General features: G+C 42.1%; 1 protein-coding gene across 5 annotated transcripts in view; it reads right to left on the reverse strand.

Annotated features, from left to right (window-relative positions):
- The window catches only part of RAD51B (RAD51 paralog B), a 625639-nt gene that overhangs the window by 570207 nt on the left and 28097 nt on the right, over nt 1–27335 (reverse strand). For all 5 annotated transcript variants that reach the window (XR_016349667.1, XM_075927356.2, XM_089778529.1 and 2 more), the window contains exons 6-7: nt 17568–17687; nt 15984–16167 (exon numbers count right to left, since the gene is read on the reverse strand). Coding sequence is in view for 4 of the 5 variants with exons in the window: in XM_075927356.2 (XP_075783471.2) it covers nt 15984–16167; nt 17568–17687 (304 nt within the window). In the remaining variant the exon portion in view is untranslated. The remainder of the gene's footprint in view (nt 1–15983; nt 16168–17567; nt 17688–27335) is intronic.

Below are 27335 nucleotides of genomic sequence, written 5' to 3' on the forward strand. Positions count from 1 at the left end.
CTGTCAGGCCCAGGGTTTCCCAAACTTTATATAGTTGAAACCCCATTTTTTCAGTACCCTTTTTTGCGGCCAAAAATATAAACACATATAAACTGGGTTGAGACAGGAGGTGCAGACTCTGGGGTGTGAATGAGGGATTTAGGTATAAGAAAGAGTGAGAGGTGCAAGGTCTGGAACACAATTTGGATGCAGGAGGATATGGAGAAGGGGGCTCCAGGCTGGAGAGTGCTGGGCTCAGGTGGAGAGTTGGGGTGCTGAGCAAGCCACAGGCTTGTGGATGTGAGGGTGCAGGAGTTTGGGTTGGGGATGTAAGGGGCAGAGAGGTTGGAAGTATGATGGGCTCAGGACACAGATTTGCAGTGTGTGAATGGTGCAAGAATGTTGTGGCAAAAGATTGAGGATGTGGGGGTGCAGGAGTTTGGGGATGAGAGAGGCTCAGGACAGGGGGTTCCAGTGTATGATAGGCTCAGATTTGGAGTCGGGGTGGGGAGTACAGGAGTGTTATGATGCTGTGAGCAGATGACAAGTTGGTCCCAATTGGGGGCTTGCTGGCCAGACTTAATTTTTAAATAAAATATTGTCAGACACAAAAGATTTCTGCATCGTCTTTATTTCTGAGAAGGGCAGGTAACCTGTTTTGAGTCATGGGTCACTGGCCCCCAGAAAAGTCAGTCGGGGTCACACAAGTGAGATGTGACCCCACCAAACCCCTCAAACCCTACAATTACAGCACCATGAAATTTCAGCCTTAAATAGCTAAAATAATGAAATGTATTATTTTTAAAATCCTGTGACTGTGAAACTGTCCAAGATGGACCATTAATTTGGTAGGGTCCTACTTATGTCTATTAATTCTGATGTGGACACCATCAACTCACAACCCATCCACCACTTTCATTCCACTTCCTGAGGAAACAAAGCAAAATTCTCTAGGCTAAACTCAGCAAAATGCTTCTTTGAAGTAAGCATCTGAAACTTGCATGGAAGCCTCTCGACCAAATTCAGCAATGACTGAAAAAAATTGTGTACATTTGATCAGAGTGTAGATGTAGATTCCAAAAATTGTCTAACTTGCCCCAATTTGGCATCCAACAGGCGGACAAAATGAGTAACTTATACAAAGAGGGAGTGGAAAAGAGCTTTGGACATGCCTGCCCTAAAAGGTGGGAAGAGAAATCTTTTCAGTGACAGAAGAGATATTTTGGGGGCACTAAGGGCCTTGTATTTTGTGGCACCATTTACACCAGCACAAAGAGATTGCACAACACATGTAAATTACAACAAGGGTTCAAAATGTTATAATATAGGATACAGATTTATCAGAGCAAAAAAAACCCACACCTTCAGGGGTTCTAGGTAGGAAACACAAGACACCTTAGTGTCAGTTCTCTGTGCCTTGACCCTCAAGCACAGACTTCAGAGCTTGTTAGCAGTTCCCTTCACTTTAAATAGTTAAGAGGCTTCACCAAAGCACAGCAAAGAGATGAGACAATTACAATCCAGGCCTTTAGAATATAGCATTAGTGCACTGGTCAGCAAAGACCAATATGTATTCTGTTACAAAGACTTCAGTATACAAATGTTTATGAGGCAATCTAAAAAAATGCCCAGGGCAGTGATAAATTAGGAAGCTACAATTTCATCTAAAGCTTCTGATAATGCAATAAAGCATGACAAAATGTTACCTAGTTTATATATTTAGAATTCTAAGACTGAATTGTAGCATTTCAGTGATTATTTCTTATACAATACCATATACAATACATAGCACAATATTATGAACCAGCCATGTTTGCTATGTAGTGAATTACATATTTTTAATTTTTTATCCTCTCTTTTATATGCAGCTAAACTAACAAGCCTGAAAAAAAATGTCTGCATGAGTAAGAGTAGGAGACTAAGGATGGCAGCTGAAGTGGAATTAGAATTCTATTGAATCTAAAATGCTTAGAGCTGTAGTATAAAGTGTGTTTTACACAACAGTATCTGAATTACAAACTATATATTCAATTACCAAAAACATGAGAGAGTTTGAGCATTACTGATCCAGTTACAAGCTGTCAGCCCTTGGCAGTTCAACAGACTGACAAAGTTATCTAGTATTGCTTGCAAACTACTAAAATAAATGGCCCATCAGAGGACTGTCATATAGCTATTTGCATTTTTTACCATTAAGCTCAGTATACAAGTTATCAGTGTTTGGGTGCCATATAGTTTACTTGTGCAACTAGTAAAGTTAATTTAGCAGAACACATAAGAGACAGATGGCATACATTTGAAACTTGTGCAAACAAGTCTGCACAATGTAGTCTCAAAAATACAAGGTGCTCTATTGATTTTATAGCTCCATATTCACCAAGGGTGCCATTTTCCTCTAGTTTTTAAACATTCAGGTTGCATTATTAACTCAAATGGCATCACTGAAATCTGCAGCTAACATACTCCACTGACAGCTGGCCAAATTGTCAAAGTTGTAAGCCCAAAAAGATGAAAGCCTGGATTGGGGAATATTAGCATTCACCTTTTTGAAAGCACTTTTCAAACCTAAAAATGCAGAGTGGGTCCAACTGTGGCTTTGCTCTTTGAGGAGCACTGAGCATATGTAGCAGCCAAGCAGAGGTCATCGAGACAGTGGTGTGTTATGTGCTCCATAGCCTGTGCCTCCTATCAGAGATGAAGCTCAGGAGTGTAGCCACAGCTATTCCTGGCTGGCAGTGCTACCTTGCCAGGAATATGAGCCAATCCACTTCCCCCTACTCAAGACTAGGGAGAGCATTCTGTGCCAAAAAATTACAGATTCTGCATAAAAAAAAAATTTAATTCTGCACACAATATCTTAAAATTTGTAAGTTTCACTAAATAAATGCAGAAGTTTCACCATGGCAGTGGGCAGCAAAGGCCACCAACTACATGAAGTTCACCCTGCAGTCCCCTTATCTCCAGGACGCAGACTCAGCAGTGGGGGCACATCCATCCCTGATACAGCACAAGGCCTGGGTCAACCCTAAAAATACCTTGGGTACCTGCCCATCTGTGCCAGGCACACTAGGGGCTCGTCTACATTGGCCCCTTTTCCGGAAGGGGCATGGTAATTTTTGAGATCGTAATAGGGAAATCTGCGGGGGATATTTAAATATCCCCCGCGGCATTTAAATAAAAATGTCCGCCGCTTTTTTCTGGCTTTTAGAAAAGCCGGAAAAGAGCGTCTACATTGGCCAGATCCTCCGGCAAAAAGCCCTTTTCAAGTAGGAATAAGAGATCCTCCGGAAAAGGGCTTTTTTCCAGAGGATCTGGCCAGTGTAGATGCTCTTTTCCGGCTTTTCTAAAAGCCGGAAAAAAGCGGAGGACATTTTTATTTAAATGCCGCGGGGGATATTTAAATCCCCCGCGGATTTCCCTATTACGATCTCAAAAATTACCATGCCCCTTCCGGAAAAGGGGCCAGTGTAGACGTAGCCTAGGTGTAAAGTAGGCAGGCTCAACCAAGCAGGATCCAAGTGTGAAGAGGTTCAATGTGCAGAGATTCAGCTGTGGAGTGAAAAATCTTGTCCTCAGAAATTGCTGAACCATTTTTATTGAAAATTTTAAAGAAGTTCAACTTGCAGCTGATATCTCAAACGCAAAATTTCACTCTGAATAGGTAAAATCTGGCAAATTTACAAGCAACTGATAACAGAGTTTTATGCTGATGTCAGACCACTTTAAGAATAGGGTACCACCTCTGTCTATGAATTTAGCCTCATAGTTCCCTTCTGAAGTAAAAAGATGTTTTACCTCCAGGTTAAGAGATATGCCCAAAATCACAGGGAGCCAATGGCAGATCTTTGGACAGAATCACAGGCCCCCAACTCCCATGCTTGTACTTTATCCACAAAGTCATTTGCTTTCTTCCTGCAATTGTACCTGAATCTATGAAGAATGTTAGTTTTTGGCAAGGTCATTTGCGCTGTAGAATGGAAAAAAAACCAACGCGGTGGAAATTAAAAGAAAAGAAAAAAATTACTTTCCAGTATAACTTTAAACCACCTTCTTTTATATACTTCACCATGGCATGAAAACAGGAAATACTGCTCTAGTGGTTTTCATTCCTTCTTCGCAATAGTATTAAACATTTTATGAGCATGGATATTCCAAAAGGCACTGTGTCAGGCCATAAACTGCAGAAATGCATATTCTCCAGAGGTTCATAACAAAGAATGCATATTGCAACAGTACTGAAAATGGTAATAATTATATTTTAAACAGTCATTTTCCACTAGCACAAAGTTGTGCCTTCTGAGAATAATTTTTAACAACTAACACTGGAATACAAAGTATCTCAATTTGCTTTTGTAGTGACGCATTCAACAGTAAACCAAAATAATTCTCCTTTATTAAAAAGTTTTTGCACAATACTATGCAGTGGAGGAATACAATTTAAACATGGCCAATGTGCCAACAATAAAAAGTAATTTAGAGAAAAATTATGGAGAAAAAGTAAGAACAATGCTCTTCACTAGACAACTTTCCCCTCAAGCTCTTAGTTTTTATTACTATACATAATAATACAACTGTAAACTGATTAAAAAAAAATGCTTTCCCAAAGTAAACCTATATATAAGTGAAGTATTTTCATTGCAATTATATTTCAACTGCTTGTAAAGAAATAAAGAAAACAATGGCTATTTTGAGTGCACTAGAAATGGCTAATCAAAAACAAACATATGGACTCAACTACCTGAATGAAAATGTTGCTACAAGTTTATAATGTGAAAGAAAAAAAATCCCGCAGCTGAATATAAAATACTTTACATGCTTTCTTAAAGAATTTGTTTCTAGAATTGTTGAAGTGCATTGAAGGAGTCCATCTATATCAATGGGAAAACATATTGGAAAGCTATATTAAAACACGGTTAAAATACAACTCCTGTTGTCCTGTTTTCTAACAAAGTTTGATTCTCTGGTTGGTAGGGACAGTGCCAAAATGTGTTCCAAGCATATGCTCAAGTTAATACTGTTTTTCACTGGTCCAAGTGTGATTGGTATAAGTGTTTTATTAGTCATGTTTTCTGAGTGAGCCTTCTTAATGATTTAATCTGTATTAGTCTTTTCACAGAATTAACACAAATAATAAACACTTTTCATTTATATATCACCTATTAGAAGATCGTTGTGCCCTTGACATTTATTTAGCTACACAACACAATTATGAAGCAAATATTCTTAATCTATATTATAAATACAGAAATTGGCATAGTTTAAATAATTTTCCAAAGGTCACACTTGAAACAATGGAAGAGCTGGGAAAAGAACCCAATCTTCTATCTCCCAATCCTGTACCTTAGCTCAAGGCCAACCTTCTTTCCTATACAAAAAATATGCAAATCACAAATTAAAATGAGGAATTCGGAATGTGTGTATATATATCACACACACACACACACTCCTTTAACTCACAATCACAAATAATATTTACTCATCAGCTTCTGAGGACTCTGTCATTTACAAACATTAAATGTCAAGCCCTTAACAGTTGCAAAGATAACCTTCCAAATATAACCAATGTAATACTGCAATAGTATTTTCTCCTCTTCCTGACTCTCAATAGATAGTTCTGTAGCTGCTCCTTAGCTTTTCCAAGAAGCAACCGAATAAAATTAACAAAACTGATCAGCTTCACAACTGGTATTAAGAATCTTACAAAGAATTTATTCCAAATCATGTCAATTTAATAAAGAAAGTTACATGCAGCAGCAGCAGCACAGTCAAGCACTGGAGTTATTCACTAGGGAGAAGGACTTAAAATCCCAAGGTTGAAGAAGGGATTAGAGCATCAAGGAGAACTCACCTCCCTTGCAACAACCAGATGGCTGGGTAAGGACTGGATTAGAACACTCTACTGATACAGCAGTCAGGAGGATGAGCAGAAGAAGAGACAGAAAGCTCCTTCTGTCTTCTAACAATTGTGGAGAAGAGACTTCATATTCATTACAGCACATACCTGAGACTGATATAAAAGATCAGACCCTCTCTAGAGGGTCCAAGGAGGGCACTCTGCTTAAAATCCCAGCATCGTCCCTCTTCACAGCAGCTGGTGAAAGAGCAACTGGACTTCTTATTGAGGTCTTAACTATGAAACTAGTGTTTGAAGCCAAGATGTACACAATAATTTCTGGGTAACTGGCCTGGTCCTCTAGCTACATGGCTGATCCATTTCTCAAACTAATAGTAAAATTTCTCTAACTGCTTCTCTCTCTTAGCACCTCAATAATCAAATAAGTGTTTGTATAACATAACATACAAAAACAGTGCTCACTTTTAGACAGATTCACTGCAGGCATCAAATGATATGTAAAGTTGAATCATTTTTTGAAAACAAAAGTTAACAAAACCTGTGAACAGACTGAAAATTGTCCTAACTTTTTTTAAATTAACATGCAAGCAGCCTATTGGATTTAAACCATCCCCCACAGGATTCATAAACTTGAGCACTATGCTAGTGCATGACAGCCTGAAAGAGAAACTGACCAGAATATTTTAAGCATGTGTTCTGAGAAATAAAAAATATAAACCAGGAACAAATAGTGACAATTGTCTTTTTAAAACTTTTTATCAAGTTAAGGTGTTAACCTCAAATTAAATGAAATGTATTTATGAAAATAATGTTTTTAACCATAGCCTTCCTTTAACTCTCACAATTATAGTAGATAAAACAGTGTAAGAGCTTGATCCCAAAATATCAGACTTTCACTCGCATTATTCATAGATGATAAAAGGAAAATTGCGATCTCATTAAATTGTTTCACATCCAAAGTCTATTTGTCTATGATGGGGCAAGGAGACTTTCCTCCTCTTTTTTTTTAAAACAAACGAATATGCATTTTCTTGTAGTAGTGTTAACCAATGTCCTCAACATATGCAATAAGGAAGCTTGCCCAGATTTGTAAAGAGATCATCCACAATGTTTAGGACAAAGCACCACGAGCCAAATCCATCTCTACTGTAAGCCAATGGTGTTACAATAAATTGAATTTCATCCTAAGCTTCCTTCAGTATTCCTTAAAATTTTACTGATTAAACACAATTATTCCTATAATTTATTTTTGCAGTTTCCAATTTTTAAAATGCTAGCTAGAGAGAATGGCTAGCCATGCACAACCATTTAGTTAACTGCTAGTAGTACTAATCAGCAAACTAGCCACAGAAATTTACATTTACAGAGGATCAGCAAGTAATCAGAAAACTACTTAAAAACCTGATAAGGAAAAGTAATATAATCGGTATTATTCTTACTATATATTAAAATATAGTTCTCTTTTTCTCACTGTTATAATGATATTACTTGTTTCCAGATTAGTATGAGCATCATATGCCTTTCATATAAAAATTAATCTAAGCTGTAAAACTCATCAGCCACATACTCTCCCTGGTAAAATTACTGAGAGAACATGCAATACAAGAATGAACATTTCCTTTCACGTGATTTAGTAGTCTCCAAGACTCGGCACAATATGGGATGCACACAAATAACAAAAACAAACAAAAATCACCCAACTGAAAATCCAGAGTGTGTTTTCACTTCCATCACATGGCTAAAAAATAAGATGTGGCTTACTTATAAAATGGCTTAAAACACAAAAAAAATCACATTGAAGCAGCATATACAACACAGAAAAGCCAAAGAATACATACGCCACCACATTTTGCTGTGGCATTCCACACACAGAAGGATGCACTCTTCATGTTAAGTCAAAATTATACATCCAGAGATTCTCACAAGTTGTTTAGGCTCTGCCATTTTTATAAGGGAAAATTTAATGTTATAATTGAGAGATTGTGGTCACTATCTAAATATTTTAGCATGGTAAATATTAATAATCCAGTGATCAAATAATATAAATCATTATAGTATATTAAAGAGTTAATAATGGATATATGCATTTGGATCCACATGCCTTTTAATGCAACATGCTGTTAATGTCCCTTGTTTAATAGCTTTTATGAACACAATAAACGCTTTCTATACTGTTTTAGATCTTCAATGTATTCTATAAACCATAGTTTTTTACACCAATTTTTTGTGCATATATATTAATATCAAACTAAAAAAAAAACCATGGAGAGAGCATTACATATATAAAGTCAAGCACTCATAAGTCAAGAATTATTTTAGGCCTCTTGCACACAAACATGGCCTTTAAATTACATGACATGATCACATACTATTTTTTCTACAGGATGCCAGCCTTATTCAGTGCTCATATAAGAAGCTACTCCACTGCTCTCCAACACTTTTTTATTTCTGGATCCCTAAAAAAATTAGTGGTGCTGATCCATTTAGGACTCTTGGAGAGATAGGTTGAAAACCAATGAGCTATTTAATATTTTATGTTTTTTAAATTGTTTAATGTATAGCCCCCATTCCTTGTGAACACACAATTCACACCTACCTTTGAGAATAAAAGGGGAACTGAGACACATGTCTACATTATATCCGTAGCTTATTTCAAGTGTATTTTGAAATAGCTTATTTCAAAATGTCCCTTAATCCTCATGGAATGACATTTACTGGGACATCGGAATAATACACCCATTATTTCGAAAGCTATTTCGAAATAATGGGTGCGCTGTCAAGATACGGACAATGCTATTTTAGGATACCAGAAGTATTCTAAAATAACGCTGCAGTGTAGATGTTCCCAGAGATATTAAGGTCAAAAGCATTCACTAATACTAGGTGCCCAATTAGGGTCTCCTAGGAATTGTTTTTCCAAATTATACAGCATGTTATATATTCAAAGCACAGCTACTATTAATCTCAGTTGTAGCTATGAGTACTCAGTGCTTCTGCAAATCAGACTCCAGAGATTCAGATTGGGCATACAGGAAATGAGGAACATAGTAATTATGAAACAAGATTTGACTGTCATAATTTAATTTGATCTCTCACACAAATACACAGCATAGGAATTTCCTGAATTAATTCTTGTTTAAACTAGCACATTTAAAAAACTTCTATTCCTAATTTTAAAATTTTGCAATAGAAAATTCTCCACAAACCTTTGTAAATTACTCCAAAGTTTGGTTACCCTCACTTTTTAAAAAAAAAAAAAAATTTTTTTAAATAAAAAATCAGTTTTATTCCTAGACTAAATGTGTCTATCTTCAGCTTCCAGCCATTGGATCTCATTAAATCTCTATGATAAGTTAAATAGGGTGAGCTCCTTGAGACTCTTATTATAGAGTACTAGAAGATTTACCTGGCGTTGCTCAGGTCCTTAACTCAATTTTTTGTTTTCTGGAAAATAAAATTAAAATATATGCTTCATTTAAATGACGGGGGTAGGGCTGGAGATGAGGGGTTCAATATGCAGGCTGTCCTGGGAAAAGAACCTATCCCAGCCCTCTCTCACTGCAGCCGCTTTGGGACAAGTAAGAAGCCTCTCTCCATGGCCACTTGAAACTCCAGCGAGCATAGCTGGGGGAGGGGTGTATGTCTCCTGGCCAGGGCAGATCCAGGTTCATCTACCCCTGTGCTTCCCAGCCAGAGTGAGGAGTGCAGCAAACTGCATGAAGGTGAAAACCCTGCAAAGTTCCCGTATGAATCGGGGGGGGGGGGGGGAACAACTTCAGACCCCCGTCCTCCTTAAAGAGCAGCTAGGGAAGGGGAAGCTCAGAGCTGGGGCAATCCTGGATGGGGGGAGGCACTCTCAGTCAGTCCCTTTCACGTGCCTTTTGACTTCTGTTTCTTTTCAGAACAGTTTTATGAGAAGGTCATTTTCTGCAGGGCCTCACTAGAAACACAGCCACACCATCATGAGTCCCTGTTTACAATTATATTTTGAAACTTATCAGTCTCCTTTTAATCCCTTAAAGTGTGCCATGTTGATTTTGCATTGTTTTAATTCCTTAATCTATGTATCAAGTGGTACTGAGTCAATCTTACAGAAGTCTATTGCATCAGCACTGTGACCTTTACCAACCAAACTCCTAATCTTTATTAAAAAAATCTAGTTAGTTTGACAAGATCTATTTTCTCCTATACTCTGGTTGATTGACATTAATTATATTACCCTCCTTTAATTGTATATCAAACAAGTCTCAGATCAGCCTTTCCACTGTTTTACCCAAGATCCATGTCAGGCTAAAAGGCCGAATTACTCCGATCATTCTGCTTGTCCCATCTGAAAATTAGCACATCAGCTTTTTTTCAGTTTTCTGAAACTTCCACAGTACAGGTTGGACCTCCCAAAATGGGGACTCTCTGGTCTGGCAACATCCATGGTCTAGCAAAACCATGGAGTCCTGGCTGGGAACCCCAGTGGCAAGAGGGCTGGTGGTTTGGAGCCCAGCAGGGCAGCCCTGCTAGCAGAGCCAGGGCTGGGGACATGGCATCCCCGGTAATAGGGTTGGGGCCGGGGATGCGGCAGCCCTGATAGCGGGGCCAGTGCCAGGGATGTGGCAGCCACGGCAGGGACACAGAAGCCCTGATAGCAGGGCTAGGGATGTGGCAGTCTAGCTGCTAGGGCCACAGCAGCATGGCAGCCCAGTGGGGTGGGGGAAGCAGTGGGGAAGATTGGTGGGCTGGGGTCTGGCAAATTCCCTCATTCTGGACTGGTCAAGGTCTGAGGATGCTGGACCAGAGAGGTCCAACCTGTATTCCAAGACTTACTGAACAGTATTGTGAGTTCAGCAAGCTCCTAAACCAACTTTAGTAGAGGCTGTTTAACAACCTCCTAAGTTAATGTTAGAATGGAAAGTGTTTCACCATCATCATATGATATGAATAGATTGTGCTGCATTTTGCCAAATATAGGACAGAAATATTTTGAACTCTTCTGTCTTCTCAGCATTATCATTGACAGTTCTACAATTTACATTTAGCAATAGATCAATAACCTTTTTAGGATTCCTTTCAATGACCACCTATGAAAAAACTAACATCGCATAAAAACTCTGGCAGAGGTAGAGAGAGAATCCAGATCTCCAGGGTAACATGCAACTGCCTTAATTATAAGACCATCCTTCCTCTTCCTGCAATCCCCTGCCTCATTCACTACACACCTCCAACTTCTGCAACAAATGAAGCATGGGTTCTACAAACAAGAGATTCCTTCACTGCACAACTACAATTCATCTCCAGAGTAAGTCCACTGAATGAGGCAGGAATCATATATGATCATGTAATTAAAATGTATCACATTGACATCCACATGGCACATCAGCACGCCTGCAATTTTAGAGTCACTGCACAGACCTCTGCTATTTGAGCTAAAAGAATAACTGATAATGACACACACACTTTGCCAATAGGTATCACAGATATTTGCTGACAGCAAAGGAATAGGACAATGTAGCACTTTAAAGACTAACAAGATGGTTTATTAGATGATGAGCTTTCGTGGGCCAGACCCACTTTTTTTTTTTTTTTTTTTTAATCTGAGGAAGTGGGTCTGGCCCACGAAAGCTCATCATCTAATAAACCATCTTGTTAGTCTTTAAAGTGCTACATTGTCCTGCATTTTGCTTCAACTACCCCAGACTAACACGGCTACATTTCTATCACTATTCAGCAAAGGAATAGTGAGACTCCAGAATCTTGGGTTCCTCTCCTAGACCTGAAAAGGAGCATGCTTTAGTAACCACAGATTATTATGCTTATTTTCCTCCAAGATTAACCTTTTCTGCCACATTCCTTCCAACCTGTCCCAGTCCTGTCAATTCCCCACCACGCCACTTTGTCCTTCTCCCTTTCTCCTTGTTTACCCAGTCCCAGTCTCCACTCCTCAGATTTCTTATCCCACCAAAACTCCCCTTGAGGAACCAGTCTCAATTTGTGCCTTCCTGCTCCTCATCCAACCTGTCTCTCCCCTTCCTGCTCCCACCATTGGTTCATTGTCTTCGTTTCCCTCACTGGACTCATGAAGTTTTTGTCTTCACTCCATGACTCTGATCCAGTCTCCTCCCTCCCTGATTCTTTGACCAGTCTCTTCCTCCACCCCTTCCCAGCTCACCCACCTATTCCCCCACCAAACTCTTTACCAGATTTGTCTCTTCTCTCCCTGCCAGACTCTGGTTCTCTCCTCTCCTCCTCCCCCAGTCTCAATGTTTTCCCCAGTCAATTAAATCACAATCCCTTCCACTGACTCCCAGGCCCAGTCTCCCACCCCATGGCTTCCAGTTTTCTTTCCCAGCCAGTTTCTGCTTCATTCCCTTCACTCCCACCCTAATTTCCAGTTTCTAGATCCAGTTCTGTCACCACCAAGTCAGTCTCCCAAGCCCATCCTCCTTCCCCCTCCAATCTCAGTCTCACCAGAGACCTTGTCTTAACCTATTCATTTCCTTTTCCCCAGTTAAGTTTTGGCCCCTTTCTCGATGTAGCTAGCATTGAGAGCACAAGAGATACAGGCTCCTTGCTCTAAGTACCAGTGTAGTAGCAGCAATTACAAAAAAACTCTGGCTTCACCCTCTAGGCCTGCTCAGTTGCTTAGGGATGGTGCATGCAGAGTCTGGTCATCAAAGACCTCTTCTTAGCTAAAGCTCACAACCAGTACTCCATCCTCATCCTTGACTTGTCAGCCACCTCTAGCACACAAGTTACTCTCTTCCCAAAATCTTGACCTCTGTCTTGGCTTCTGTCTCTCTCCCCTTCTGGGTGCCCTCTCTCCTCCCTCTTTAACAGGCTCTTCTGCAAGGTTAAAGCCTCAGAGGGATAGCTGTGCAAGTCTAACTAAAAACTGTAAAAACAAGGAGAGGTCCTTGGTCCTCTTCTCTTGTCCCTCTTACCTGTCATTTCTGGGTAATCTCGTTTGCAAACAAATTCAGCTATTATCTCTAAGCTGACAACTCAGATATCCACCTTTCTACTGCAGAAGTGTCCTCTTCTGTCCAAACTAAAATCTCATCCTGTCTCTGTTTGATATCTCCTCATGGTGTTTTAGCTCTCAGGTCAGCAGAGTTAAAACAGAGATCCTAGCCTGCCTCTTTATCTTCTTTCTTCATCACTAATAGAGACCACCATCATCCTATCTGTCACTCAGGCCTGTAAACTAGGTGTCTTTTTCAGCTTGGCTCTCTCTCTCTTTCTTGATCCTCCAATCCAAATTGTGTCTACATCTTGCAGATTTTTCATGCATAAAATCTCTGAGATACGACCTTTCATCTGGGCTCTCAATCTTTCTTCTTGATTACTGCAACATTGTTCTCACTGGCTTTGACAAATAAGATCTTGCCCCATTCATATCCATTCAGCATGGTGCTGAAAAGATCACCTTCCACACCACCCTCTTTGAATCCATCCACTGACTCCCCCATAAGCCTCATCTTCACTTTCAAGGCCGTTTACGGAACAGTCACACCCTACCTATCATCTCTCATCAAATTCACTACTGACATGTCAGCTTTTACTTCAGTCCCCATTATGCCACCCTTCACTGCCCATTTGTTAGCTTTTTAAACATGTATCTTTGTGCTTTCTTCCATGCTGGTCCTCATAATTGGGAGGCATTCCCCATAAATATCTGCAGTGCTACCTCATTATCTTCTTTCAAATTCCTCCTCAAACTCTCCTTTTCCATGATGCCTATAAAAAACTTGACAACATCCAGCCTCCACTGCATAACAGACTGACCATTCATTAAAATCTTTAAAAACAACAAATAGACTAGTAGCACCTTCAAGACTAACAAAACAGGTAGCTGGTATCATGAGCTTTCGTAGGCGCAACCCACTTCTTCAGATGACAATGACCATTCATTGTTTCCTTACACTCTCTCTCCATCTGTATTCATCTGATGGATCTTTTTTATTTACTGTGAGGCTGTCTACCAGCATGACAGCTCAGGTCAAAGCTCCGCTTTCAAAAGTGCAATTGGAAGAAGATATGCAAATTCCGCAGGAATGTGTATATCTTCTTTCAACCGATCCCTGTAGTCTAGATGAGCCCTATCAGAGGCAACAGCGCAGGGAGGGGGAAGGCGGGAGCCAGTGCACGCGAGAAGCTGGCTTAAAAACTGGAACCCTGCACGCACCAGCTACTCTCTTTACAAGATACACTCTCTTTGTAATTGCTCTTGGTATCTTAGAACAGTAAAGTAGCCACTGAGCAGTCAATAATGGCACTGAGGTGTTCAAAAACTATTTTTGTAAAGTTTCAATGATTTTTTTTAATAGTTCTAAGATTTCTGACAGAAATTTACGTTTATATTTGAAATTGTGAAATTAAATTCTCTCCTAGACCAAAGCTGCAAATACTAAATTTATGGCCAGCATTTTAAACCTCTGTACAGAAGGATTTTTAATAGAAACATAAATAGCACTCTGAAATCAAGAAACAACCAACAGACAGTAGGAATGATACCTACCTCAAAACACTACACTGTAGTTTTGATATACTGAAGAACTTTAAATGGTGAAGTTTTGTTTGTTTTTAACCAACTCTAAATGGTTTATATAGGGTTAAACAAGTCCAGAGGATGCAACAAATAACATAAGCATGCAACCCTCAACTTTTTCATTCATGTAATGTCTCTGTAAATCATTTGAAGCTTCATGAATATTAATATACTGTCTCCCTGTTTCTAAACAGGGCTCTAAGCATGGTCTCTGGATACCTCACAGCCAGCTCCAATTTACATTTTAACAACTAAAATCAAAATTAAAATATATTGTAAAAGACATAAATGAACATCTTCCAGTAGAAACTTTATAACCTTCCTTTTTGCCATCACTTTTTCCTTAAAAATTAATAAAAGTGTCATTAAATACACACTTTCTTGCATACTTCATGTGTTTCCAGCTTCTTTTTAGCTCTATAAATATCATTGGGTGCGGTAATTTGGGATACTACATTTGCACACAATTTTTAAAGGCACAGATGCAGTGTTTTTTAATTTTCTCAAGCTATCCAAATGTCTTGATATTTTACAGAATAAACAGAATGCAATTCTTCTTAAGCTAAGAGGATAGATTCTTCCCATCATATGCATAAACCTGACTAAGAAGGCAGCTATACAAACCATAGAAGTTAGAGATGTACAAGATCTCTCATTTCCAAAGTCTCTACTTTAGAGAAGTTCCCCCTCTCATATTTCAACTGTTTCCATTAATGGAGCCTCTCTGAAATCACTTGACAATTTTTTCCATTCTCAAAATGATCTTACTATTAGAAGCTTTTCTTTAAATCTAAAAAAATCCAACAAAGAGTCTGGTAGCACTCTAAAGACTAACAAAACATGTAGATGGTATCATCAGCTTTCGTGCGCCCTATTTGTTTTTTAAGTTTTTCCTGATACAGACTAACTCAGCTACCACTCTGAAACTTTAAATCTAAAGTTACTTCTTTAATTCTTAGGAATTACATCTTTTAATACCACTTTGATCAATATCACCCACTCCTGGTACAGTACTGAACCATTGTTTGAGTGATACTGCAGGCTTACTAACAAACCTGTGTCAGGATCCACTGTGACACTACATTCCTGGGCACTTTAATTCATAAAGGAAGGGCACTACTTCAGATCCCAAATTTATGATCACACCACTTGAGCCTAGAAAAGCCACGCTCCATTTGAGACTCCACAAAATTTAACAGGAGGGAATAGGAAATCGATCATCAACAGGTAATACTGACCAAAAAGCATTGGAAGTACTATCTTAGACAACAGCATCAGAAGTTACAGAACTAAATGAGCCATATTTAATTGAACCAACACAGATAACAGCCTTACCAAAAAACTAAAGAAAGTAAAACTCTGAAAAAGATATGGGAAAGAGAATATTGTAAACCCATTCCTAAATTTTGAAACACATATTAAGGAAAACACAATAGTCGTCAAACTGAATGAGCAAATAATGGGTTTTTTCCTTCACAGTTATGCTTTACAGTAACTGGCTTGTCCACCTCTGATAAAACATCATCGGTTTTTCATCTTCCTGTTTTCATGCTTCTCTGATTTTATGACTATGGGTCGGAGACTTGGGGGAAGAAAAAAAAAAGAACTTACTGGTATTGAAAATTCCTCAGCCAAGTACTTCAACAAGGACGCTCCTCTGGCCAGGAAGTTACTTCTCTCCAACAAGTTGCCTTGAAGTTTCATATCAAATTCCTTTCTGACCACTGAAGCAATAGAATCAATTATTACAAGCTTAACCTTCTTAGAAATGATTTCTTCTTCCAAAGTCTCAATCCTTTAAAAAAAATTATATTGACTTAGGTGAAGCAATAACATCAGATATTAGTTGTATAAGTACTATGGTTAGCACACATTCTCACAAAAATATTTTATAAGCATAAACCTGTTACACCAAATTATACAAAATGGCCACAACCCCCACAGACAGCATATTACGAGCTGTGCAGGTGCTCAAGGCTGCAGAAGCGAGAGATGCTTTCCCCCAGCATCAGATCTGATGCGGCAGGAAGAGATGTCTATCCCCGGCAGCCCCAACCCAGCCCTTGATCTGCTGCAGCCTGAGAAGAGGCAATCATTTCCTGACCCCAGCCCAGCGCCCCTCCCCCAGTCTCAACCCAACCCTATCAATTGTGGCAGGGAAAGGCACCTCTCCACCCAGCCCAAGTGCTACTTCAAGGAATGAGAACTGGAGGGGCTGGGAAGAGTCCTCTCTCCCCTCCTGTATCCCCAGGAGCATCCTGCACCCCAAAAGGCTGAATCCAAAGCCCACAACCCCAGCCAGAGCCCTCCCCTTGCACTGAACCCCAACCTTGAGCCCTAGATCTCCAGTCCTACTTCAGAGTCCACACCTCCAGCTAGAGTCCTCACACCCCCACACCACAATCTTCTGTCCTAGACCTGAGCACACATCCCCCCTCAGAACCCTTCTGTCCCTCCCCGCCATATGAATTTTTGTGTGTGCACCAATATGGAGGTGATGTGTTTCGCATCACTTTCATATTAGTGCACAGAGAAAAATTAGAGGGAATACTGGTCTTAGTTATATAGTAAGCTGTTTTCATAACAGCTTGTCATCACAGGTTACACAGGATCATAATGTAAAAGGCTTCCTGGGCAGGCAGTCATGAGTGAGCTCCTCTCTGTGTTTGCAGGAGGATCCTGGGATCTCCTTTTCTATCTCCCCCATAGTGTAAAGATGGAAGGAAGATACCCAAGAGGAATATTTGCGAGGTACTTCCATGATTTTGCTCACTCTATTATAAATTGAGCAAGAATAAACTGGGTGCCCATCAGATGCACAAACTCCTTATGAATTACATCTAAAAGTTATGAAGGAATTCCTGAAGACCACATTTTGTTAGCTAGGCATTAGAGTTTACTGTATTATAAAAATAGCAACATTAATATCCATTGGCCGTATGCTAAATGAGATATCACAGAAAGCTTTTTCAAAGCCTTTCAAATAAAGACAACATGGGATCAAACACGTGAATCAAAATACAGGGCTGCTGGTCATTTTGCACTAATTTTATCTAGTCAGACATGCCTAGTTATTCAAAATATAACGGGCCAAAGAAGTGAATTACCATGTATAAAGCTTGAAATGTAAAACATATTCACTACAAATCATTTAGCAATTATGGGCTTTTCATTGCTTTCCAAAGTAAACAATACCTTTTTAGCACACAGTCACAGGTGAGTTCCGGATAGAGATGAATGCTACGGGTCATTGAAAACAATTTTTCTTCTGTGACAAAATAATTAGGGAAACGGTGTCCTGCTATCTCAACCAACCTGTCAAAATCCAAAAGGCACATCACAGCAAATTCTGAGCTAATAAGACAGAAACCTTCCCGTATCCCTGACCAAAAATTAAAAGTATAAAAAGGAAGAGATATTTGATTAACTAAATAGATGAAGACTGAACAAATGTACATTTAAAATTAATATTTCACTTCTTTTTCCAAGAAGGAAGCACGGTCTAGGGATGTTAGCAACTAGTCAACTGTCTGATAAGCATTTGCTTATCAGACAGTCGCATAGCAACTTGACTGGTCACTCTCCCCCTCCCCCCATAGGGAGAGGCAGCAAAGGGGGGAGCAGGAGATGGTGCTGGGGGAACCAGCTTTAAGCCCTCCAGGGCTCTTGTACATTTCAAAAGCAGAAGTGTCACAGGGAGCACAGCGCGAGTGGGGACTCAGGCAGTCCCTGCTCGTCCTGTGCCCCCCCCCCCCCCTTTGCTGCCTCTATGAGAAGCAGCACAGGGGGACAGGAGCCGGTGGTGGGAGAAGTCGTCTTATCAGAGGCACTGAGTGGCGGGGTAATAGGGAACACAGTTGTGAAGCAGACCCTGTCCGCAGGAGACCCAACAGGGAGCTGGGCCCCCGCCACAGACAGGGGCTGTTGCCACCAAGACAGCCAGGGCTGTCTGCCGCAAACAGGGGCTGCTGGACTCAGCACGAGCTGGAACCGAGCAGTCCCGGCTAGCACTGATCGCTGCAGTTCAGCATATTAAATGTAGTAAAAGCCCAGCAGCTCTTACTACATTTAAAATGCAGAGTCACAGTGCAGGTGGCTCTGGAGCTAGCACAAGCCAGGACTGCTCATTCCCAACTGAAGTAGGCTCCTAGGGCTACTCCTGCTGTGGCTCTGTCCAGCAGTGTTTATCGACTAATCATATAGTTGATACAGGTTGTATAGACTATACGATTATCCAGATAATCACATTTTAACATCCTTAGCATACTCTAGGGGACAGAATGGAGAGCTTGAAATCAGGAGATGAGGAGTCTATTCCCAGCTATGCCACTGAGTCATTAATAAAGTTAGGCAACATGCCACCTCACAGGGTTAGCTCCTCTATGAGTAAAAGTAATAACATTTCCTCAAGTAAAAGGAGAATTCTGAAGTTTAACTAGTTTAATGTTTACACTAGAAAATTAAGTCAACCTATCTTAAGTCAGCATACATCTGTCAAAGTAATTAAATCACTGGTGTGTGTATATATTTTGCTCTTTGTGTATTCTTGCCAGGAACACTTGAATCAATTACACTGTCAGTGTAGGGCATTGTGGGATGGCATCTAAAGCCAGCAACACAGTGTCTACACTGCCACTTAAGCAACCTAACTTCATAGACACTGACTCTATGCCTCTTGTTGAAGTAGAGTTATTAAATTGGTAAAATGGGGGCAATGATGTCAGTGGGAGCAAAATTTTAGTGTTTACACTTACATAGCTAAGTCAATTAAATTTGCATAGAGTTCATTTAACTCTAGCGCGGACCAGGCCTGAATGAAATGCACTTTGAGATTCTTGTAGAAAAGGAACCACTAAAGAGCAAATTATTATTACTATAGTTCCACTTATCATTGATATTTGCATTTAAGTAAGAGTATTTGTTGATAATCCCAAATCATCTTCTCTTCTGCCTCAACCCTGTAATGAGATCACAAAGATGAGTTTGTGTCATCATAGAAATGCCTCTGGCAACCAGCTGATGTCATAAACACAGGATTAGGACATCTCTGCAAAATCCAGAAGACAAAAAGGTGGGATTGAGAGGAAGAGATCATGATTCAAATGCAAACTGGTAACAGCAGCACAGATATGAAGAGAGTTCTTGACAAAGTCAAATGTTTTTTCATGTATGGGCTATTTAAAAAAATTGCTTCAGCATGAAAATCTCTCAGATGGAAAACACTCTGGTATAGCCACCTATCTCATTTTTAAAAGGATCTGTGAAAGCTGAAAAGAACAATTAATTTTTTTCAGGCCACAGTGAAAGATCATTTGATGGACAACTCCAGCAAATAAAATTCTCAATATATCCACAAAATATACACAGTACAGTCAACCAACCAAGATGTTACCCGAGATGGTTAGCAGGAGGTTGTGATGGGACATTAAGTCAGGTCCAATACCATCTTCTCATTTAACATAGGTCAGTGTTTCTCAATATTTTAATGCCAGAGACAGGCTTGCTGCCTTGCTAACCCATGTCAGAGAGGTCTCAGGGACCAGCAGCAGTGTATGGACAAGTCATTAAAAACACTTATATAGGTCACTGAACAGTTTTCAAATAATAGCAACTTTCAGATAGTATTGATTAAATTAGTAGTCTAGAGATGAAATATTTCTGTACCCCATTAGCAAGTCCCCAAACCACCCAGTGCATTAGTTATCACTGTTAAGATGTACAGGTGCTTGCTACCAAGGACATCTCATGAATTGATCACACCAAAAAAATCAAGAACAACTTGAATTTTTTCACCTGGTCCCAAAAATTATTATATTCAGAAGTCAGGCTCTAGGAATAATCTCAATCACAACTATGAAGCTAAATAATTCCCAGACATCAGAGGCCAACATTTTCACACTCAGGCTATGTCTAGATTGCAGGCTTCTTTCAGACAAAGCTTTTCTGGAAGAGATCTTCTGGAAAAACTTCTTTCGAAAGAGAGAGTCTACACCAGCAAAAGCACATCGAAAAAGCGATCTGCTTTTTCAAAAGATAACGTCCAGATTTATTGGATGCTCTCTCGCATTTAAGTTGTGATTACTATGGACAGTGTGGCCACCAGGGCACCTGTGCTTTTTCCTGGAGGCCTCTTCTTAAAAAAAAAACAAAAAAAAAAAACAAAAAAAAACCCACACACCACACCTCTTCCCCATCCACACATGGCTTTTTGCAAAAGAGCTCTTTCGGAAAAAGGCTTCTTCCGCAGAGAAAGAGGTTTACTGCTGTCACAAAAAACACTGTGTTCTTTCAACTTTTTGTCGAAAGAACGCAATTGCAGTGTGGATGTAAGTGTAACTGTTTTCCGGAAAAACTCTGCAGTGTAGACATACCCTTAGGGGGTTAGATGGAAGTGACATGATTTTTCAAAATGGCAAGCTCTCACAAATTCCACTGAAGTCAGTGCAAGTTGAAGGGACTCAAATGCCACTGAAAATCAGGCCACATTTATTTAGCTACTTAAATATAAATTAAGGGTCTATCCTTAGGCACTAGTGCTTAAAAGAAGAAGTTACTCACCCTGTAAAGTAACGATTGTTCTTCGAGATGTGCCCCGTGGGTGCTCCACTCCTGGCGTCGGGCCCCATCCCGGCAACGCGAATTGGAGAACTGTCAGAGCAGTGGTCCGCTGGACCACGCATACACGGCTTCCCTCTGGCGGCATTCGCGCCTTTCGACCATCGCGTGCAGTCTGGCCCCACTCAGTTCCTCTCACCCACTATCTGAAACGATAAAGCAATTCCAGAGCGGGGAAAAGGGCGGGTCGTGGAGCACATCTCAAAGAACAATCGTTACTTCACAGGGTAAGTAACTTCTTCTTCTCCGAGTGACCCCGTGGGTACTCCACTCCTGGTGACTTTGGAGCAGTACGCACATTTTTGAGGGCTCTGGAATTAAGGTTTTTGGGTATGAGTGAGTTCTGCCACAGCCACCGAGGAATCAGCAGCAAATTGATTTACTACAGCATAGCGCTTCATAAAAGTAGTATGGGAGGACCATGTTGCTGCTTGGTAAATGTCCCGTAATGGGACTCCTCTTACAAAAGCTGTAGTAGTAGCTACTGCTCTAGTGGAATGGGCCCTAAGTGGGCACAAAAGGAGTTTATTACATATGGAATAACACGTGGTAATGCATGAAACTATCAGTCTAGCAATACATTGGGAAGTTAAGGGTTGCCCTTTAGAGCGATCCGCCAATGACACTATCGGACCATCCGTTTTTCTGAACTCTCGCATTCTGTCGATGTAAAACGCCAGCACGCTCCTTACGTCGAGCGTGTGTAATACTGCATCTTGCCGTTAAGTACAGGCAGTCCCCGGGTTACGTACAAGATAGGGACTATAGGTTTGTTCTTAAGTTGAATTTGTATGTAAGTCGGAACTGGCTCCAGATTCAGCCGCTGCTGAAACTTATCAGCGGCTGACTACAGGAAGCCCTAGGCAGAGTTGCTCTGCCCCCGGCTTCCTGGAATCAGCCGCTGATCAGTTTCAACAGCGGCTGAATCTGGACTCCTGGGACAGAACAGCTGGGGCACTGCCGGGTAGGTCCCCGCAGGACCAACCCGGCAGCACCCCAGCTGCTCTACCCCAGGCATCCCGCAACAAAAGCCTGATCTGCTGGGGGGGGGGGGCGCACTAGCTGCGCCTCCTGCCCCCCAGCAGACCAGGGAGACCAGAGCAAAGCCGCGGAGGCGCAGAGGTCCCGCCGCCTCTGCGGCTTTGCTCCTGTCTCCCTGCTGTGCACAGGAAGACAGGAGAAAAGGGAGACAGGGAGACAGGAGCAAAGCCGCAGAGGCGGAGGACCCCGCCGCCTGTGCGGCTTTGCTCCGGGGCAAAGGAGCAAAGCCGCACGGGCATCGGGGTCCTGCCGCCTGTGCGGCTTTGCTCGGGTCTCCCTGCTGTGCTGGGGAGTCCCCCCCAGCACACCAGGGAGACCTGGAACAGCTTTTCTCACTCCAGAGGACGCGGTGGCGGGACCGCTGCGCTCTGGGCGGTCCCGCCGCCCGCGAGCTCCGGGGTGAGAAAAGCCCTATTCGTAAGTGCGGATCCAACATAAGTCGGATCCGCGTTAAGTCGGGGACTGCCTGTATGAGGTTTGGTGTAGAAGCATGGAAGGACAACCAGTTCATTAATATGGAATTCCGAACAGACCTTCGAGATAAACGCTGGATGGGATCTCAGCATCACCGATTCCTTGGTAAATACTGTGTAAGGTGGCGAAGACATGAATGCTGCTATCTCGCTTACTCTGCGAGCTGAAGTAAGGGCTGGTAGAAACAGAAGTTTAGTGATAAGGAATTGCAATGATATTGTGGCTAAGGGTTCAAAAGGTGGGCAAATCAGCGTGTTCAAAACGAGGTACAGGTTCCACAAAGGTCGTGGTGGCTGCCGTGGTGGGTTGAGGTTTGAGAGTCCTTTCAGGAACCTCTCTGTGGTGGGCTGAGCGAACAAGGAGTACGATGAAATGCGCTAATTGCCGCCAGATGCACTTGCAATTAGGCTATTGCAAGGTCTGTGTCGTGGAGATGTAGAATGTAATCAAGTATTTGGGATACAGTTGTTGTGTGAGTATCCAGGTTATTATTCCCACACCACGCTTGAAATCTGGTCCATTTGGCCAAATATGTTGCTCGTGTAGAGTCCTTTCTGCTGTGCATTAAAACATGTTTGACTCGCTGTGAACAGGAGTGTTCGGAAGCATTGAACCAACTAAAATCCATGCCACGAGGTGTAAGGTTTCAGGCCTCGGATGACACAGGGAGCCATTGTCTTGGGTCAGAAGGTCCGGAAGAAGAGGCAGGGTGTACAGTACTCTCATGGACATCTGGTGGAGTATTAAATACCAGAGCTGACGCGCGCACGCCGAGACTATGAGGATTACTTGAGCCTTTTCCATGTTGATTTTTTCCAGGATCCTGGGCACTAGGATGACTGGGGGGAAAGTGTATAGCAACAAAGTTCCCCAATGGTGGAGAAAAGCATCTCCCAGAGAATGGCGTCCTATTCCCACCCTGGAACAATAGTTGGGACACTTCACGTTGACTGAAGTTGCAAACAGGTCTATCGTAGGGAATCCCCATCAGGTGAATATGCAATGCAGAATATCTGTGCGGATTTCCCATTCGTAATCATGGTGAAACTGCCTGCTGAGTGAGTCTGCAATACAGTTGTTGACGCCTAGTAAATAGGAGGCTGTCAACAAGGTGTTGTTGCGGATACACTAATTCCATAAATGCATTGTTTCTATAAAGAGAGATCGGGATCGAGCACCTCCCTGTCTGTTGATGTAATACATGGTTGCAATATTGTCTGTGAGGATTCTGGTACTCGTATTTCTTATATGGGGCTGAAAATGTTGGAATGCATGTCGCACTGCCCTTAGCTCGAGTACATTGATATGTAACAGCATCTCCTGCATGGACCAGTGACCTTGGACTGTCAGGTTGTCCATATGCGCTCCCCAACCAGTAAGAGACACATCTGTAGTTATTTGTTTTGACGGCTGCGGGCGATGGAATAGAATGCCTGCCATAAGATTTCATGACTTGGTCCACCCCTGGAGGGATTCCCGCACACGTGGCGGTACTACTACCAGCTTGTGGACGCTGTGTTTCACCGGAATATAAACCGTGACCAGCCAATGTTGGAGGCAGAGAAAATTCAACCTGGCATTTTGAACTATGGTGGTGGAAGCAGCCATGTGCCCCATCAGTTGTAAACAAACACGAACGGGAAGCGTTGGACCATGCGTCAGGGTGTGTATAAAGTCTTGGATCACCCCGAAACTTTCGCTAGGTAAGTAAGCACATGCTGCATTTGAATTGAGCCGCGCTCCTATAAAAATCAGGTCCTGTGTAGGCTCTGGTGAGGACTTTTTGCACATTTATAAGACCCCGAGACTCAAAGGTTTGAGAGACTATTGTCACCATTTGGCATGCCTCTGCATATGTGCGCCCTCTGACTAGACAATTGTCCAAGTAGGGAAATATTGTCACTCCTACTCTGCTCAAGTGGGCAGCCACTACTGCTAGAGTTTTGGAGAAGACTCTGGGGGCACATGCCAAGCCGAAGGGCAGCACCCTGTACTGAAAATGCTCTTCTCCTGGCTGGAAACGGAGAAAGTGTCTGTGTGCCACATGGATTACGATGTGGAAGTAGGCGTCCTGCAAGTCGAAGACTGTAAACCACTCTCGTTTGTTCAGTGACGGAATGATATTATTTAAGGTCACCATCTTGAAGCGATGTTTCCAAAGGTAGTGATTTAACTTGCGTAGCTCCAAAATACGTCTCCATCCTCCTGTCTTCTTCGGGGTGAGGAAGTATCAGGAATAAAATCCTTTTCCCCAAAACTGCCTGGGTACCCTCTCTATTGCGCCAATGACAAGTAAGCGTTGGACGTCTTGTTTCGTGAGAGGGGTCCCTGAAAAGGGATGGGGTGGGTGGGGTAGTTGGGGGAATGGAGACAAACGGAATGGAGAGACCGGATGCCACAACTTCTAGTACCCACTTGTCTGAGGTGACGTTGGACCAGTGGTGGTAATATGGCTTCAGGCGATGGTGAAAAAGATGGGGAGAGTTATGTTCCACGTTGACTATGGGAGTCGTGTTTGCATCCTCGAGGGGGAAGTCAAATCTACTGTTTCGCTGAAGGTTGATTGGACAAACGGTTTGGTTGAGGCCGTTTGCGTTGAGGGCGTTGTCGGAAGTGCTGGTTTTCTAGGGCATGTGTTTGTTGCTTATTAAACGTGTAATCATACCTACGTTGATAGGTATAAAAGCATTTGCACCTATAAGGAGGTGTGTACGTCCCTAACGTATGTAGTGTGGAACGGGAGTCCTTACCCAAATGGAGAACCTCATCGGTGTTGGTAGCGAAGAGCTTATGTTTGTCAAACGGTAGGTTTTCAGTCTTACTCTGAAGCTCTCATGCAGCTCCTGCAGAGGCTAACGAGGAAGACCTTCTCATGGCGACCCCCATAGCAGCGGCTCATGCGGCTGTATCTGCCACATCCATGGCCATCTGTAGTGTGGTATTACAGGAGACATATCCCTCTTGCACTATGGCCTTCAATAAGGATTTCTTAGTATCCAGCAGATGTTGTAACAAATCTGCTAACTTGGAATAGTTGTCAAAGTTATGGTTTGAGAGATGGGCCAAATAATTCGCAATACGTAATAATAACGTGGCTGAAGAGTAAATTTTTCTACCGAAAATATCCAATTTCTTATTGTCCTTATTTGGCAGTGTGTTTCTATAATGAGGTGCTTTAGCTCTGCGTTGAGCCGCGTCAACTACAAGCAAGTTAGGTTGAAGATGATTGAAGAGAAAATCCAAGCCTTTGGCGGGCACAACGTATTTTCTATCAACCTTTTTACTTGTTAGCGTAACCAATGTTGGGGTCTGCCATATTTCATTCGCCACTTCCATAATCGCTTCATCAAAATAGGGAGAGCAATCATGGTAGATTTTTTTGAGATGGTGTTGCTTAATTAGAATGTCAGCTAATTTTATCTCTTGTGTATTTTCTACTCTTCTGAACAGGTCCTGAAACTGTTTCAGGTCATCCAGTGGAGAGGTGTCACCAGGGATCATTGCTTTGTCCGGTGAGGAAGAAGAACAATCACTTGGAGAAATGCCCGGTAAGGATCTTCTAGTTCGGACAATTGTCCTTCTTTCGGTTCCAACTGCTCATGCAGTATGGCTGGACTTTTCGATGGAGGAGGTGAATGTAACTGCTGTGAATGCTGGGGTAAGTACTGAACACTGGGTGATCGACAGCCACAGGAAGACCCTCTGTAGGACGGTAAGATGTGATCATGGTGGGAATGACCATAGTCAGACCTACAGTAGTTCCCATAATATCTTTCTGAGTGTGCTGGAGAGGAGTATCACTAAGACCATGCACTGCAGATATAGTAGGCTCGCCGTGGTGATAGTCTAGGTGGTCTACGACTTGGTGACCATCTCAGTGAGTGAGAACGCGACAGGGAGCGTCACGCTTCTACACAGACTGCGTCCCTATAGGTGGGTCACCTGTGTGCTTCATCGGCAGGAGAGACACTCTAGTCCTGGTGCCGTCGATGCCTTGGTGGTGAAAGAGATGGTCCTGGAGAAAAAGTAGGTGAAGTTTGTAAGTTTCCTTTGGTAAGGCTTTACCAGGCAAGGAAGCCTTGTCAATTTTGATAGCAGCCAGGGACCTCGGGGCGAGCGAGAATTGCTCGGTGCCGAACAGACCCAGTTCGGGGGCAATGTTGAAGGTGCCAATGATGTGTGTGGTGCCAGTGTTGCACACAGTGCTGGTGGTGCGGGGACCAAGGCTTCAACATGCAGTGCCGGAGGAGTTGACACTGATGAAGCCGACGCCGCTTGAGTAGCTGTTTCCGGTGCCGGCTTTCGCACTGCTGCCGGAGCCGATGCCCCGCACACTCTTGGTGCCGGTGTGAGCGATCTCCCTGGGAACAGCTAGATGTTGTGGGGTGGTAGTCCCAGATGGTCTCTTTGGGCATCTTGCTCTGCCGGTAGGCAGGCGGGATCGTGTCAGGGACGCCTTAGATTTTTTAGCAATGGTCATCCCAGGACAAGCTGCCATCCGCTTGTGTTTCACAGCAGCAGAGGCACGCATGACATCAGGCTCCAAAGCCTCGCCGAACATAATCATTTTGAGCCTCACGTCCCGATAACCTTCCTTACTCTCGCCGTAAGCTTGCAGCACTGGGTGCATTTTTGTGGGACGCGTGTCTCGCCCAGGCACCTAATGCAAGCATGGCTTCACGGCAGGCAGAGCACATTTTGAATCTGGGGAATGCCGACATTCTTCAGATTAGTGGGACAGAGAAACTGATTGTTTGTCCTCTCCTCTCTGTCCATCCCCCAATTTTTTTATTATTTATTTATTTTAGTTCTGAAGCAACTAGCCGCAATGGC

The sequence above is a fragment of the Pelodiscus sinensis genome, chromosome 5 (assembly GCF_052426305.1).
Source record: "Pelodiscus sinensis isolate ZL-2025 chromosome 5, ASM5242630v1, whole genome shotgun sequence".
NCBI classification, from domain to species: domain Eukaryota; kingdom Metazoa; phylum Chordata; order Testudines; family Trionychidae; genus Pelodiscus; species Pelodiscus sinensis.